At 46.4% G+C, this 17,043-nt stretch overlaps 1 protein-coding gene and 1 long non-coding RNA gene across 2 annotated transcripts in view; both read left to right on the top strand.

Annotated features, from left to right (window-relative positions):
* Positions 1-1,159: 1,159 nt before the first annotated feature.
* The window catches only part of RAB10 (RAB10, member RAS oncogene family), a 49,909-nt gene continuing 34,025 nt past the window's right edge, over positions 1,160-17,043 (top strand). The window contains exon 1 of the mRNA XM_005232042.4: positions 1,160-1,711. Within this exon, the coding sequence (XP_005232099.2) occupies positions 1,585-1,711 (127 nt within the window). The 5' untranslated portion in view covers positions 1,160-1,584. The remainder of the gene's footprint in view (positions 1,712-17,043) is intronic.
* On the top strand, positions 11,770-16,635 carry LOC129784874 (uncharacterized). Its single transcript, XR_008748065.1, has 2 exons — positions 11,770-13,183; positions 16,052-16,635. It is a non-coding gene; the product is annotated as an uncharacterized LOC129784874 (long non-coding RNA).

The raw sequence follows: 17,043 nt of genomic DNA, 5'->3' as shown, positions 1-17,043 counted from the left end.
GAACGTTTTGAGGTAATGCACCCTTCAAACAGTGGGAAATTACTGATCACAGAATACTTAATTATGCAAGCAAATTGCCATCGGCAGCATGTAGGCTTGCGCTGCGGGACAGCTTGGGTTCCAACGCCCACGCGTGCCCTCTTGCTTGGCACGCGCTGCTCCGGCCTGGTTGAAGCGAGGGGGGCTGTAACACACTCCCTGTGACGGGGCATCTCAGCTGGCTTCAGTGGTGACCTTGCCGCTTGGCTCTCAGCGGTTGGTGGCCAAATGCCCCGAGCACCCAGGTAGCCACAAGGAGGTACCTCACACCTGCTGGCAGTTTGACCCAGCTGCTACCCGGGTCCATCGTGCCGGTTTGACCCAGCCACCATCCGAGTCCATCGTGCCGCGCTGCGCTGGCCGAGCCCCGGCGCCAGCGCGGCGGCGTGCCCGGGTTCTGCCTGCCATGGCTGGTGGAGACTGGTGAGGGGGGGCTCCCTCTGTGCCACCACCGGCCTGTTGTGCTCAGGGCCTCGGTGCCCCGGCAGCGCTGCCATGGCGGTGCCCAGCCCCGGCCGCTGCGGGCTCAGGCCGGCTCCCGGCAGGCTGGCGGCCGCTGCGGGACCGTGCTCAACCCGCGGGGCCCAGGCCCAGCCTGCGGGGCCCGGCGGGGCGGCCTGAGGCGCAGGCGGCCCGGTGAGGCCGCCCCCGGGCCTGGGGGGCCGCCGGCTGCGGGGGTGGTGACCCTGGGAGAGTGGCGGGGCCTCGGGGTACGGCGACAGAGCTGCCGGGCTCACGGCCAGTCCCTGGGCGGGGCGGGGCGGGCCACCAAGGTCGGGCCGGGGTCCCAAAGAGGGCGCGGAACCGTCGCCCGCCGCCAGGGGGCGTCCCTCCGCACTCCCCGCCGCCGGGACGTCACCCCCGGGGGAGGAGGAGAGACTGGCAGGAGAGCTTAGCCAATCAGAGCCCCGTCAAGCGAGGAGGGGGCGGGACTTCCGGCGGCTCGAGGGTGGGAGGGCGGGGCCGCCTCCTCCCCGCAAGGCCCCGCCCCGGCGCGCGGCCGCGAGCTCGGGTGACGTCACCACGCCGGGGTTCTGCGGCGGGACGCGGGTGCGCGCGCCGCCCCCCCATACCCCACCCCCGCCGTGCAGCCCCGTTGCCGCCAGGGCCGCGCGCCCGCGTGCTGACGTCAGGGCGTGCGCGCCGCCGCCGCAGGCCTGCGCGGTTACCGAGCGGCGCGCGCAGCCTCGGCAGCGCCTGTGAGGAGCCGCCGCCGTCCGGGGCAGCCGCGCCGGGGGGATCCGCGCCGCGCCGAGCCGAGCCGAGCCGGGGGGTTATGAGCCCGGGCGCCGCCACCTCCCCGTGAGGAGCAGCGGGCCCGTGGCGGCGCGGGGAGCGGGCGCGGCGCTGGGGCCGCCCCACGACAGGAAGCCATTTTGTGGGCCCCCTCCTCCTCCTCGCTCGTCGCCGCCGCCCTCGCTCGCGGCGCGGCCGGTGCTGCCGGCAGGGGTGGGCGGGCGGAGCCGCGGCGGGGGCGCCCGGTGAAGGAGGGCGGGGGGGCGAGCAGGGGGCCGGAGCGGGCGGCGGCGGCCGCCGCGCCTCCCCATGGCGAAGAAAACCTACGACCTGCTCTTCAAGCTGCTTCTCATCGGGGACTCGGGGGTCGGCAAGACCTGCGTGCTCTTCCGCTTCTCCGACGATGCCTTCAACACCACCTTCATCTCCACCATCGGTCAGTGCGTCCCCCGGGGGTCCGCCGCCCCCCCCGGGCACCTCCCTCAGGCGGAACCCCCGCCCCGTGCCCGCCCCGGTGGGCTCTTGCAGCCCTGCCCCGGGCCGCTGCTTCGCAGCTCTTGGTCGCGCTTCTCCCTCTTGTGCCAAAACCCGTGTCCCAGGGTCCAGGGCCACCCCCGGCCCCCCCTTCCCCTCCTTGCGTCCCGGAGCCGGCCGCCCCGGTCACACCCGCCGCCGGCTTGGCCTCTGCTGCAGGGAGGAACGAATCGACGTTTCTCCGCAGTTGAGCGCAGCAGTTTTCTCGCCTCTCGGTGACCCTGAGCGACCCCCTCTTTTCCTCCCGTGGGGGTTGCCTTGGCAGCTTGCCCCCCCCCTCCCTCCCTCCGCCAGCTAACGGCCGGAGCCCACCTGGCTCCTTCCATCACTGCCGCGGCCCCCCCCCCCCCCCCCCCCCGGCGTGCATGAGGGCGGTGGGGTTGCCATCCCTGCACGGTACCTTCCCGGCTATTGATGTGGCTTAGCAGAAATGATTACAGATTACGCTTGTGGGTGGGGTCTGTTTTCTCACCCAACAAAGCTGTCCTTCCCTCGCTGCTGAGTGAGCCGCCGGGCTTCTTGGCAAAGCTGACTTCAGCCCTTCGTTGGTGTGCGGCTCCAGATTAAGGTAGTTTCTTTGACATCGTGAAGGAGAGCTGCGTATCTTCCTAGGCATTCCTCTTTACGTTTCATCTGTGCTGTGAGGCAGGCCTTGCACTTAACATCCTTTCTTCCTGGGTTCATCATGTAGCGTTTGGCTTTTTGTTCTGAACACCGGTCTTGCTTTGCAGATGAAGAGTTCAGACGAGCAGCTTCTAACCATCTTGGTGACTGACTGGCAATTTAAGAAAATTCATGCCTCTGCTCTTTCTTGCAGTACCCACTGGTGCAACATGCAGATACCTACATCTGGAAAAATGAAAAACTTGGGGGGTGTTTGATTGGCATCTGGCTTTTTGTGCTTGATACAAATCCCTTAAATGATTGGCTGTACAGCTGTTTGCTGAGGGTAGGAGAACATAGTTTTGGTGTAAATCTTGTTGCTAGGTTTAAGTACACTCCTGTGTACTTCCTCGTTGGTGTTGAAACGTCACCCTAGAAAAGACGCTCTTGAGCAAGCCTTGGGTAATTTAAAGTGAAAGAAGATATATTTGGGACAATTAAGTGTCAAGACATGGTTGTTGCCTAAAAGCATTTAGGGCCTTAGCTTGGGGTTTTGCTGAATTGTTTGAGGGGCATGTGAGTGACGGTTGCTTAATCTTGTTTCTTAGAGTTGCATACCTTGACTATGGAAGGCTGTATTTATTTTGCTGCCGTGGCCATAGTGTAATTCTGCGCTGCTTGGCAAATTCTTACCCAGATCACATGGCATTTGTTGCTTTCTGTGTTTGCTGGGAACATTTATTTCAATTCTCAAAGTTAAAAATAGTCAGCGTCTTAGTTAAGAAGTCAGCAGATGCATGGTGGCTCCAGAGAACTTGTGCTCTTAGTGATGAGCGATTTTTAGTAATTAGTAATTTAGTAATTACTGTTAGTTCTTGGTCTAATTGTAGTTTTGAGCATTCAAGCAGAGTATCATCAGGTTTGGTAGCAAGTGTGCACGTGCAGGGTTTGGAAGTGTTACTGGACAGTCAGACCAATTTAGACCAGTAGGTATTTATTTCTGGAGTACATAAACCGTAGTGCATGTACACCTGAAGGCAAACAAGTTTTATTTCCTAAATTCTGAACTAAATATTTAGTTACATGGTGGAATTTAGCAGATTTTTGGGTACAAATAGGTTTTCTGTGTGGTGCTGAATTCCAGGTGCTTAACTGCCCAAAGATGTCTTAAATAATGTATTGTTTCCGTTGTTCTTTTGTAAGTAGCGGGGTAATGAGGAAACTTGGTGGGAAAGTGTCCCGTGCAAAGTAGTGTCAGTTGAAAGGGAGACTGCGTTAGCATGTAGCCCATCCATGAATGAAAAATCTTGAACTGGGTTAAAATACCTGTCCATTTAGTTGTTCTCCGCATTATTACAACAAAGCGATTGAGTAATAATTTTGAAAATACGTTATCTCAAACTATCACCAGTAAATACAGTTTTTAGACTTTCTTAGGTTTTCCTCTGCTGCAGCAGTGATGGCAGCAATGGCAATCCAGGAACATAACATGGAGCCTGGAAAGGTGCTTTGCCTGGTGGTACCTGCTGCGATAAGTCCTGCAACAGTAGCTGTGCAACTTGGGCTGCTTTTGCAGCTGTAAGTGGGGAGTTTCAGGAAAAAACTCAGGTGGAGTCTTTGACATGTAGCAACAAGGAAATACTATTTCCAAAGCACTTGTGTACGCAATAGGGGACATGGAAGGTGACAGGCTTATTGACTGAATTGCTCCTTATATTTAAAAAAACCCAAACAACAAACTTGGTAGCTTGTTAGCTCTGATTCGTGGCTCTGTGTTTACACTGAGCTCCACCAAAGACCTGAGATAGCCAAGGAAGTGAAACTTGGCGTAGTGTTGGTGGCTGTAAGCAGGGACTGGCTGAGTCTTTCTAGTCTTCATAGGAAAAGACAGGTCTCAAAGAATATTGAAACTAGCCTGCGTATATATAAGACAAGTGTGTGTGGCGGGCAGTGTTTTAATTCTATAAAACCCGAGGGTTGTCTGCATATGTAAGTGAAGATACAATAATAATGCATTTCTACTTTGTGTTAGTAACTTATATTTACTTACTCTCATTTTTACACATTTATAGGACAGATGAAGCATGATCCATGATGGAAGCTGGGATATAATTTACTATACCTGTAATTTAGTATACTCTTTAAACATTTGACTTTGAATCACTTCAATCTAATATTTCCTGCTAAAACAGCAGTTAATCTTTTGGATGTGATGAGGTGCATGTGTGAATGATTTCATTACCCTGTCTAGATGTACTATAAATAATCCAGATGGCTCTTCTGCAAGAATCCCTAAGTCATCGTAACCTCCCTGGGGAGAGCAGGGGCCTTGTCCTCAAATGCTGTGCTGCTGTGTTCAGGTAGAAAGGGAATAAGTTAGAGAAGACTTAGTCTGTCACAAACCATTTTTAATTTTAATAACTCTTCAGTAATCCTCTGGTGCAAAAATCATTTTTGTTATCTTTTTTGAGAAATTGTGGTCACTTTTCAGTTGTGTTCTACAAGATGCTCTACAGTTGAGTCAGGTCTGGTGGTGGTAGCTGTTCCTCTAGACAGTGATGTTCCCCTTAGGAGTGTGGTGCTCCTAAGCACAGAATACTGGCGACTTCTCTTAATGGGCTGCTGCCTGGTCTCCCCTCTCCCCTAACACTGCTAATTTTAGTATTTTCTCTGCTGCCACTTGTGCTACCAGTAGATTTTCTTTATTTTTAATGTTAAAAATGTTAGTACAAGTAACTTCCGGTCAATGTATACTTAAGATCTTCATTTCCTTTAGCAATTTTTTTTTTTTACTGGCATTCAATGTGTCAAGTTGATGACAGTTTGAAGTGAAGCATTGAAAAATGATCTGTCAGAGCTCAGCAGGCACACTTTGTGAAGCTGTTCAGGGTCAGCAGGTAAAGCCCTGCCCTTTGCTGCCTGGACATAAGCAGGTGGAGGGGTCTGTTCCTGCAAGGCTGTCTGTCTAAAAATGTGAATGTCAAAACTGAACTCGAGCATGTAATTGCTATTGTTTGACTAAGTGAAATGCAAATTAAGATGAGTCACAAAAAATGTTTTCCCATGAAATCTGACTACCTCTAGTAATGCACTCAAGAGAACAAAGGGTATGTAATCATTGTGAGATTCCCTCTAAATGCTACTGATATAGCTAAAGCATCCATGGATCTTAACCCATACTGAAGATGCAGTTTTGTTCTGCTTTTCTGGACTTTACTCACACTGATTGCAACTCTACAAATCTGAAGAGAGGGAGAAAAAGCAGTGTGATGTTTGAGGTTTGATCACCCCTTATTTTATTCTGAACACATACAAGTTCTTGATGGCAAAGCTGTGCTGGGAGTGTGCAAGTCTCTATTGTTTTAAATGCGAAGGTTTCTGACAATATTGTTTTTTCTCGTTTGTGTGTTTATTTGGCCTTTATTAGAAGTGATTTTGAGTTGCTAAGCACTGACTGTGGAATCATTGCGTATTGCTAAATTTAAGCAGTGATGTTTTCAAAAATCTGTCCTCAGATATCAAAAATATTAAATACAAGTTTCTTCTTACATCTTGGAAGGATTTATTTGCCCATGATTGTGATATATTAATATTGGGAAGGAAGGAGTCCGAGGTGGAGAATGGGGAAGAACCTGGCAGATCGTGGCAAAACAAGCTAGGTGCAGATTATGTCTTGTATTGTGAAAATGCTTTTTATGGTGATTGTGGTGAAGTTTGAATAACAAGTAGTTTCTGGGGTCCAAAGAAAGAGTATTACTACAGCAGCTGAAACTACTGGCTTACTTTTCCTTTTTTGTCTCATCTGTAGCTTGTAGGAGCGCAAACAATTTTGAGTTTTGTTTATATTGTCCCCAGGCTGTGGGTTCAGTCCGTATTTGACTCCTGGCATGGAGCAGGTGAATTAGGAAAACAAAAAACCCAACCAGCAAACCACCCCCAACAAACACCCCACACCCAACTCCTGTTCAGTCATTTTTATGACATGGGGTCCACAAATCATCACATATCAAGAGATGCAAAAATAATTTCTACACACAGGTAACTGAGCTGTAAAACTTGCTGTCACAGGAAGTTTTGGAGGGGAAAGTGTAAGCAGGTTCAGAATGAAAGTCAAAGATTGAAGTGACTCCATCGGTGGCTGTTAGATGTGATGCTCTGGATGCAGTCTCGAGCTTGGGAAACCCCTCAGCTACTGGTCGCTGGAGGTTGAACATGTATTCTTTGGCCTGGAGAGAGTGGTTCTTCTCACTTCTGTCTGCTGGGATGCCCAGGAGAAGGGTTATAGAGTGGATTGGACTTATGAGATATGGGATGATTGGGGTGGGGTGGGGTTTTCTTTTTGTTTTACTGGTTTTCTTTTTTTTTTTTTTTTAATCTAGGGCCACAGATAATGAGCAGCAGTTTTGCTGCATGCCTCGCAGCGCTGTGTGTGGATGGCTGTACGGTGAAAAGCTGAGAAAGGGAGCTGTCTGGAAACTTTTTTTTTAACATAGCTATTTTTTCAGCTGAGCTGGATCAGTTCTCTGATCTGGCTTCTCATGTTACCATGTAAATCTGTACTGGCAGAGGGCATAGGGCATCTGGGGACATGGAAACACCAGAGTAGGTGGTACTTCTACTGAGCGGTTACTTGTGAAAATTCACTTTAGGGTTGCTATTCCGTGCTAACAAAGTGCTTGGCAGCAGTGCTAGTGTTCCCTCCTCCCTCCTGCACCCAGTATGAAACAAACCCTAACCTGGGCTTGCTCCTCTCCCAGTGCTGCTTCTGTCTCTGCCTCGGGGCAAAAGACAGTTGGTGGAGGGTGAGAAAGCTGCTGAACCCCAGTCCTCAGGCACATACCTGTGCAGTGGCGGTGCAGGACACATAGCTCTGCTGCTCCTTTTTCTGTTTGTCCTTGCACTGACGTGCTATTTATGTTCAACTGAAACTAATAGGCAGCTGTTACATAAATGTGCTAAGTATGATCAGAAGATGTGGAGACAAATGGAAGAGAGTGTGCGGAGGTTGGCTGCTCCAATTAAGCCAGCATGGTGTCCAGGAGGAGACTGAGCTGTCACTTCAGCAGTAAGTGGCAAAGATAAAGAGTGGATGAAGTCGTTAACAGTTTCTAGGATAAAGTGTGTTTTGGATTTGGAGCACAGGCCTGTAGCTTCTTCTGACAGGCTGTCCGTATACTCAGTGGTCTGATCTTGAATTTTACAAGAGCACATAAAATGCCTGTTGATGTTGGTAGAAAACTTGTGCAGGAGCCTCTATGCAGAGATACAGCCTTCATGTTTTTTTTGAAGTGACTATTTTTAGTGCCTTGTCAAGTGATAAGCACAACTAGGGGGTGCAGAGAAGCGATTTCCTCTTGACTTCCTGATTTACCTCTTTCAAAAGAAAATCTGTTACTCCCCTCTCTTTATCCTGGGAAAACAATCTTTTCTACCCTTAAAGTTAATACTGATATTTAATTAGAGAATTGGTTGAGAGTCTATTGATAAATACTTCTTCAGGGGACAGAAAAGAAGAATAATCCTAACATTAGGGGCTTTTTTAGGTTGTGCTAAGCAGATGTTGCTGCCTCCAGTCCAGTGATGCTACATCATGTGTGGGATATCGTCTTGGCAGGCCATACTTGCTGTACCTGCTCCTGGCAGCCCTCGGGAGCAGGGTGTGGGTTGCTTCCACCATTCAGGTGGCAACAGCTTGCTCTTGTACTTTTCCTTTCTGGAGCTGTGGAAAGGCAGCGTGTTCCTGCTTGTTAGCAGTGCGGTGGAGGAAGAGCCAGAGAATCTCGGGAAGGAGAGCGGCTGGGAGCAGGCTGCTCCTGCCAGGAAACTTCATCCTGCCTGGGGTTGAGAAATGCCCAGGAAAAGCATTGGATGGAAGCAGGCTGCACGTATTCTCCTGGCAGCAGCAGCCGGTGCCTGCTTTGCTATGTCACCTTCTGATGACACAATATGTGGAGAAAGGTTTCAGCCGGTGTTGATTTTTTGTAATCCTTGAGAGAGGGGGTAAGGTACTTCAGAAAGGCTTTGTGAAAAACAGGCTTGTCAAATTCCCGGTGCTGTGGGAATTCCCTGTCTGGCCCTGGGGAAACAGGAAAGAGACAAGAGCTACTGCTGCAAGTAGTCTTGAATGTTGAGTGTTACGGTAAAACTTAACTGTGTGGGTTTTTCTTTTCTGCGTGGGTTTAACTAGAAGTCTTGCGTGGGTTTTAACTAAAGTCTCTGCATATTTTTGTTCTTTTCTGTAGCTAAAACAACTTGAGGCTTTCTTTCCCACTGGGATTTTGGCTGTTTTATACTGCGTGGCCTGGAGAAATACCAGGTTGTCTCTTGCATTTCCAAAATCTGACTCAGCACTCCCTGAGAGAGGCCTGCTTGCTTGGTTGCCATTAAGTATGGAATACCTACACTGCTATCTATACCCGTACAGCTTTTTCCTCAAGGATGCTTTTCAGACTGGTGTTCTTCCATATTTCAACAAATGATTAACTCTTACAGATACCAGATACGCTGAAGCAGTTGTCTGACTGAGGGGAATGCTGGAAATGGTCTCTTCATGATAATGTGGGTCTGGTGTGGCATGCTGCTTTACGTATTGGGAGTTCCGTTAGTACCACAGTCTGACAGGGCCGTGACCAACATTGTCTTCAGTGGGAGGCTGTCTTGGCCCAAGATCTGAGCTTCAGAACCCTTAAAAGACATGCTTTACAGAGATGGGTAGTGCTGTGATAACTTCAGGTGTTTACCCATTTTAAGCCAGGGTATGGTACCGCTTCCTTGGCTGTCCTTTGATTTATGAGGTTATCAGAAGGTTTGTTGAAGATGCTCTTGTCGAGTTCTCATCTGTGGCTCACATTTGAGATCAAACTCCTGTGTCTGTTCTGTGGCAGCATTCACTGAACTGTATGCACGTGGTCCCAAATAAAAAGTTATTCTGCCCTCTGAGATTATGTCTTAACTTGGTGTTACCAGCCTTTTAGTCTTCTAGAGTAAAGGTAATTTTACATTTTACTTCAGGTGTTCAGGTACTAACTTCAGGCATCTGGACATAGGAATTAACCTCTTGATGTCTGATGTATTTGTGTGCCAAGTGTCAGCTCTCCTTCCCTTCTAACTGTAGGCATGTTACTTGCTCTTCCTCACCACCATATCTCACTGGCAGCTTACTTGCCTGTAGTAGCTAACTTGATTGCACTTTTTAAACTGTTCAACTATTGCAGATCTACAGTAAACGTCTAATGCAGATAATTAAAAAAAAGTTGAAAATCTTGGTAGCAGTATCTAGATATTAACAGTTCCTTAGGTAGCAATCTTAATTTCACACTTTCAAAGGCTTGCTGCAGTCTGTGTCTTAGCCTCTTCCCTCCCTTTTCTGAAATGGGATTCCTCTAGCATAACTCGCTTGTTAAAAGCTGAACTGTCAGTGTGGGTTAGCTGCCTAGGCCTCTTCTGTAGTTGGGGCGAGGGAAAATAAGAAACCCGTCCATCCGAACATGGCTGTACATATGCACGCCTTTCACTTTAGAGGAAGCTTAGGTGTGTAACTTAAATATAGCTGTCTAATTGTTTATTAAATGAATCCCACCAATGCTTCTGTTTCATTTAGCATTACTGTGAAACGCTTTCATCTCAGTGTAACTTTTTGATCTTGCCAATAAACAACAAGTTTATTTATTTATTTTAGCTATGCAGGTTTCTGGTGCAAAGGAAGATAACTACCAGCTAGTTCTTTGGGTTTTATATTTCATGTTAGTTTGTCTGGGATAGCATGGACCAGAAATGAGAGTTCTCTGCAAAATCTGGTGCTCTGGAACGTCTGGTGCTTCTCCTGTCTACTTCAGTGAGCAGGACTGGTGAACAGAAATGCTGGTGGCTTGCATGGAAGGGGGCTCAGAAACTCCACCTGTGACAGTATTAGACCGTTAGTGTCTGCTGAGACATTGTGGCCATGTGCCAAGGCATGCGTCCCGGTGTGCTTGAGGCCTTGACCAAGAACCAGGAGGTCTTGGTCAGAGAACCAGCCAGAGAACCAGGAGGATGTGGCTGCCTGGGTTCGGGTCATGGGCGTTCGCTGCAGTGCTGCCTGAGGCTGCTGCTGAGGACAAGAAGCTGCGGACACAAGGTACAACAGGGAAAACTCAACCTGGGTGTTTGGGGAAAAAATTGTGATGAAGGTGGTGTGCAACCAGAACAGATACAGAGAAATGATGGGATTGCTGTCTTTGGGGTAATAAACATATTTCTAGAAGAGACCTCAGGCAGTCTGAACTAACAGTGTTGGTCCTGGGTGCCAGGACAGGACCTGGGTTAAAGGTCCGAATTCCCAGTGTGTGTTAGAGCTGGCTGCTGGGTCTGACTGAAAGCATTATAGTCTGGAGAGATTCCTGCTGGAAGTAGCCTTTTGATCAGAGTATTAGATCTGAAGGTGGCTTTACAAAGCCAACAGCTTTGTGAAGAGCTTCTAACAAAGTAGTTTCTTAAGAGGTAGAAGAAAAAACTGATAGAGGTGGCATGTGATGGCTTGCTCAGGGCAAGTTTGGATGTTGCTCATCTAGCTTTTGCAGGAGCTTCAGCACTGCTGCCAAACTCTGAGCAGGCATCTCTTTGGTCAGAGCTGCTGTCACCGTTGTGGTTTCTAACCGTGTAATTTGCGGTGCTGCTGGTCCAGCTATGGGTAAAACTCTTCTTCAGCCCCAGCTCTGTATAAACCTTGATGTAATTTTCTGACATAGTCCTTTTCAACAGCGTAGTCACATGCTTTGTTGCAGGATAGATGTGGGGTGCAGGTCCTTTGCTGAGGTGGGATAGCTGACTGTGTGACCACTTTGGGCTCCCTTCAGTGCAAAGGGAAACAGGTTTATTCCATAAGAATTGAAACTGTGAGTCTCCGTGGTTGCTTTGCCAAGTAAGCATAAATTCTCATCATCTTGAGGCGCAAGAGAGCTGGCAAGGTGCTGGCTAGCTTGAGGCTTTTTTCTTCTTGCAGATGAGGTGTAGCTAACCTTGCTGCAGCGTACAGCAAACTACAAAGAATCCAAACAAGTCTTACACCCTCCAGTGCTACCTTGGGAGAAGCCAGTGTTTTGGGGTAGCAATAACTTTTGGTTCTAGGTGTGTTGTATGACGTTCTTTCATTTTTTTTTCAGTTTCACAAGTATGTAATTCCTGGCTCTTTTCTCAGTATGTAATTTCTCAGGCTCTTTCTATGAGTTCAATTTGAGTGTTGCAGTATCAGTATTACCTGAAAAAGGTGATAAAACTTACTGATAAATGTGATGCTTCTGGGCAATATTGTAGCATAGGCATGCTTTTTTGCCCCCCCCCCCCCCCCCCCCTTTTTTTTTTTTACTTGAAGCTTTTTTCCCTGCTCATTAGCTTGACAACACTACCATTCATCATCTTGTTTGCTGGGGAACTTAGAGGTTGAGTAGAAACATCTGGTGTGACAAGACTTGACCTCCTCCAAGAGCAGGGAGTTGGAGGAGCTTTGATGGTCACACTGTGCCCTACAGCTCAAGGTGTGGAGATTCTTATAGATTCCTAGAACTTGGTGTAAACCAAAGGTAAGTACCTGCTGCCATGCTTTGACTCTGAAGTCCCTGTGTTTCTTGATGCTGAAGGGTTAATAAATTCAAGCTTCTTCTGAAACTTAGGTATTGGAGTGTAAGTTGATATCCAGTAACTGAAAGCATCCTAAATCATAGGCAAGTGCTTCAGTTAAATACATATTGAATTGTGCTAATGCAGTGCAAGCAATGGAGCTTCAAAGTTGAATATGCTGTATTTAATACTAGACAATGCCATTCTTTGGAGTCTGTGTAGGAAATAATAGGTGTGTCCTTAACCAGCAATTTAGTATTGAAAATTTGACAAAGGGCTGGGTCACAGCTTATTTCAACCCTCTTGTAAATGGGAATGATGCTCAGATAGCATTTTAAGACTGCAGTGCCTGGTGCTTTAGTAGTGTGAGTATGTATCCAACGCCAACAACGACCAAAGTTGCGGCTGTAGTGTAGCCTAGGTAACTTGACTTAGGGTACTTTAAGGGTAGTATTTTCTGTGTGTCCTTTCCAGCAATGTCACTTACAAGCACATGTGTTCTTCTCAGTGAGTTGAAAAAGGCAGCTGGTAGACTGTTTCACCAGAGAAAACATTTAAAAGTTAAGTGCAGTAAGTACTTGGTGGCCCTCGTAAAGCCATAATGACTTTGGAAAACTTCGGTTGTACTATGAGGTGTATAAAGCATTACAAGCTTTCATTTCTCAAATACTGGTAGTGATGACATCATGTAAACAAACTGCTAAGTCTCTTTGGAAACGATGGGAGAATCTCTCCGTTTTGCTGTTAGAAATTTGAAATCCTGATGCGGTACCTGTGGCAGTGTTTCAGTGTATTTAGTGTCTTTCATCTGCTGGCGTGGCTGAAACTACTAAAATATAGGTCAGTGGGTTCAGCTGAAGAGTATATGTTCCAGCAAGTTGCCTGGTCTGAAAATACAAGTGATGGTCTTTCCTTCCTTTCTTCAGCAGTGAGGAGTTATAATTACTGAAACAAGAAGTAACTGTTCTGAGTTTCTGCACTGCAGTGGGTCATAGTTGCGGAAGCTGGGAATGGAAAGAGCTTCTGGGCTCTTCTTGAGCTTCTTCTAACTATTTATAACGGATTGAATGGCTGAATCTTTTTAATGGCCTCTAAGACAGTACCTGCCTCTTCAGTAAAGATAATGCTTTTCTGGAATGAATCTACTTGTCTGTCTGCTGAGTATAAATTAGCCAGGGTAAGTGTTAACTCGAATTTTTTGAAATGTAATTTGAGGACAAATTTTGTTTCATAAATAGAAGCAGTTTATGTGAAAGCAGATTCATGTACTGTATATATTCTAGCTAACAAATACAGTGTACGTAGGCTAAGATGTGCATGAAAACTGATTTAATTGGCTGTAATTGAACTTGAACAAACTTAGTGCATATCCTTGGTGGTTTAGAGTAGAATTCCAATTAGCTGTGAATTTGTTTGTGAACTGTCTGTAGGCTTTCTGGAGTCCAGACCTTTCCCCGCCATGATTTTTTTAGGTATGGGACCTAAAGGGCTTTGCTGACAAAAGGGTTTGCAGGGATACGCCTGCTTTGTGTGATGCCCTGCCTAAAAATATGTGCTGGTAAAGGTGGCTGGCAGAGTTCTGGTGCCTGGGCTAGAAGTTTGAGTATATAAGAAAGTGAAAGATGTAATGGCAGAGAATTAAATCGGCCCTCAGACCTGGAATTAACTGACACGAAGCAGGGATTATTGCTGCATGGGAACAATTCTGAAGTACTGCTTCTTGCTAGAGCTTCATTTCCTGCCCCTCCCCCCACCCCATCCCCCTTTACTACCTTATGAATAAAAACCTTACTGTCTCTTCTGTCTCTTGGTATGCATAAAACATCACTAAAATAGTTCCTTTGTTCATTTTCTTTTATTTTGCTTGTGGGAGCTTTGTGCAAGGTTTAGCTGCTGGAGTAACAAAATGATTAAGTTTCTTTTTCTGGGAAAAGAAACTGCTTGTGTTGAAACTGTACGTGATCTCATAGACCTAAGTGGCTGTGTAGGTGGTGTCAACAGGAAGCTTTAGTTTTCTTTCTGAGCAGAGATATTTTTTTTATATAGACATAAATTTGAACTGTACTTTCAAATGACTTCTGAAACTCCTTCACTGGAAGGAATATGGTTAAGTGAAGAGAGATCCTGTGGGACCTTCATGGGTTGAGCTGCTTGCTTTCTGTGGCCACCTCTGATCTTTCTGCACAGCAGGCTGTATTGAGGACTGCCGAACCCCAACTTATGGGCTGTATATAGTTAGACTTCACTAAACAAAAGTTGCTTTAATGCTTGTAAATGAGATGAAGGCAACTGGGGAGGAGAGAAGGCTTCATAACCGGTTCTGGCCTGAGAGATGGCTTCTGTCCCTGTTGTACGTGATGGGTTATTCACACCAAAGTGAGATTCTTTGAACCTTCGTCATTGTCTGGAATCTCAACTTCAGTCTGCTTGGTGTGAATGTTAGGTAGACTCACTGCACCCAGAATTCATGGCAGCTGTTCTTAGACCATATCTACTGAATTCATGCTTAAGCTAAATGTGCCGAATACTTAACCCCTGGAAATGGCTGTCACTTGATGACCAGAATCTAGTGCCTGCCTCCATTTTATTGGGAAATGGTCCTTGCCCTGGTTATCAGGGCCTGGGCAAAGTTCAGGAGATACGGAGAGTGATAGTGCTTAAGTCAAAACCATGACATTAGAACCATACCAGGATGACTTCGGTGCACTGGCTGAAGTGTTCTGCTCCTGGGGACTTCCCTTGCCTTTAGTTGACTCACTGCTGGATGTGGCCTTATTGTGCTGTTCAGTGTTTCATACCTGGGAGGTTTCATGGGCATGGCTGATGCAGTTAGAGCTTCCCAGGAGTCCCCTACCCTGTTGCTTTGCCAGAGGTAGAAAAAAACATGTTGTTCTTTCGTATTGCCTCAGCTGTCTCCCTCAATTTAAATCACCAGTGGTGTTTGTTCATCACCCAAAATTGTGGATTGAATTGTGGAGACCTAAATGCATGTGCTGTCGTCACTCCCTTTGAACATGGAGGAGGAGTATGACGTGACTCCTCTCAAGGAAAGGTTACTAGAAACCAGGTTATTTGAGCTCTTGTGGATTATCTTTATTTTGTTAAGACACTTTTCCCTACAGACCTCCGATCAGGCACCTCTAATTAATGTTTTTAAGCTCCTGTATCTTAATTCCTCCCTTGGAGGAGTTATTTTCACTTTCCAGGAAATTTTGTACTAATCTTTGCAAATAAACTTCATTACTACCTTTTTGTTTGCGGGTCAGTATTTAAAGGTGTGCAGTAGATGAAGTAAGGGAGCTAGAACCTGAGATACATGTGGAATTCTTGTCACTGCCGTGTTATTGTTGAATGAGGCAGTGCCATTTTTTTAAAATACTTTCAGAGTGGGTCCATGTGATGGGACCTCAGCTATGTGTGCTGAATGGTACTTTCTTACCTTCTATTTATTTGGATTTGCTGTTTTAATTCCAAGTATGGGGATGAACAGCACTTCACATTGTAATCAATCTGTTAAACATCTGAACAATGCCACTTAAGGAAAAGCAGCTTCGTGGAATTCTTGATGTATTGATACTCTTTGCTTCCTTGCAGCCTTGTGGGTGCTGAGACCTAAATGTGTGGGCATAATCTGTATTTAAAGACACAAAAATCTTACTGTTTGTGTTCCAGCTAATTTAACAATTTACATCTGCAAGTATCCAGTGCATAATAGCAAGGTAATGGACCTCACTCTATTGGAGGGGAGTAAAGTGGAAAAAAAAGAGATCTCAGGATTTGTTTCTGAAGATTGTTTTTTGAAAAAATATAGGTGACAGTAGTAGAGAGGTGGAAGGTCACAGTTGCTGTGTAGGTGCAGCAACCTGGTATATGGAGAACAGACTACTCATAATGCTTTTGTCTCCTTGATTATATTATTTTTTTTAATACTTACTTTCAGTAGTGCCTCCAAGTGCTTTTAAAAAATTTCTGGTAGCAATATTGACTTCTGTAATGATGTACTCTAGAATAAACGCATAGGTGTTAACTTGTGATTTTATTACAGATCTCTGAAGAATGATTGTTGAAGAGGTTTTGAGTGAGGCTAGTAGTGAAAGAAATATTTTGGTGCTCTGGAAGGCCGAGTCTTGACCTAGATTTAACATGCGTCCTTGAAATGAACTGATGCACGAAGGAAGCTTGCATGCTTACGACTTGTCTGCCACTTTGAAGGAAAATGGGAACACTTCAAAAAGAATTTCAAGTTAGAACAACAAGAGTGAAGGACACTTTCCCAAGTCTTGTAATTCTGAATATTGTTCATATCTGAACTGGATGCAGGTGGAATATGAAGAAGAATGCTTGGAAAGCTCCAGCGAGACAACTGCAGATGGGGGAGGCAGCAGTGCAGTATGAGGATCCCCCGTTTCTGCCGATGATGAATATGTGAATGAGTTCATGATCTGTGGCCTTTCCCAGATAAGAGGTCAGGCTGGATAACAAAGTCCTTCTATTGTTTGGGGGGGATTAAGCCAGGTATTTGGGGGGATATAAACCAGAGTACTGGATTTGTCACCAAAATGGATATTCAGCTGAGTCCCCTGTATCAGTTAATCAGTGTTGATTTGCATAAATCAAATATCCCTGCAACGCGTGAGTCTTATTTGTTCGTGATATGTGACAGCACTTGAAAGCACAACAAATAAAGGCATCTAGAATGGAAGAATGTAGGTCACAGTAGGAAGCTGCTGTCTCACAGGATTGTCATCTGCTTTGTTAAGAATAGATTAATTGGTAGGAGGCGATCTGGCAGCAGTGCTACTGCTGATGTCCTGTGTTCTCCCTTGCATTACTTATTCTGGAATTTATCGGTATTAATGTGGTATAAGTGAAACTTATGACAGTTTTATAAAGATATTGTAAAATCATACTGAAAAACGGAAGTTTCAGGAAAGAGCCATAGGGGTCACTGGAAGAGGCTGACAGGGCTTGACCAGTCTATTGGAAAGGAAATAACTTTTTTTTTAATTAAAAAAAAAAAAAAATCTCTAGCAAATT

The sequence above is a fragment of the Falco peregrinus genome, chromosome 7, assembly GCF_023634155.1.
Source record: "Falco peregrinus isolate bFalPer1 chromosome 7, bFalPer1.pri, whole genome shotgun sequence".
Classification (NCBI taxonomy): Eukaryota; Metazoa; Chordata; class Aves; order Falconiformes; family Falconidae; genus Falco; species Falco peregrinus.
Note: the sequence above shows the minus strand (reverse complement) of the source record. Positions and strands in the feature narration are given on the sequence as shown.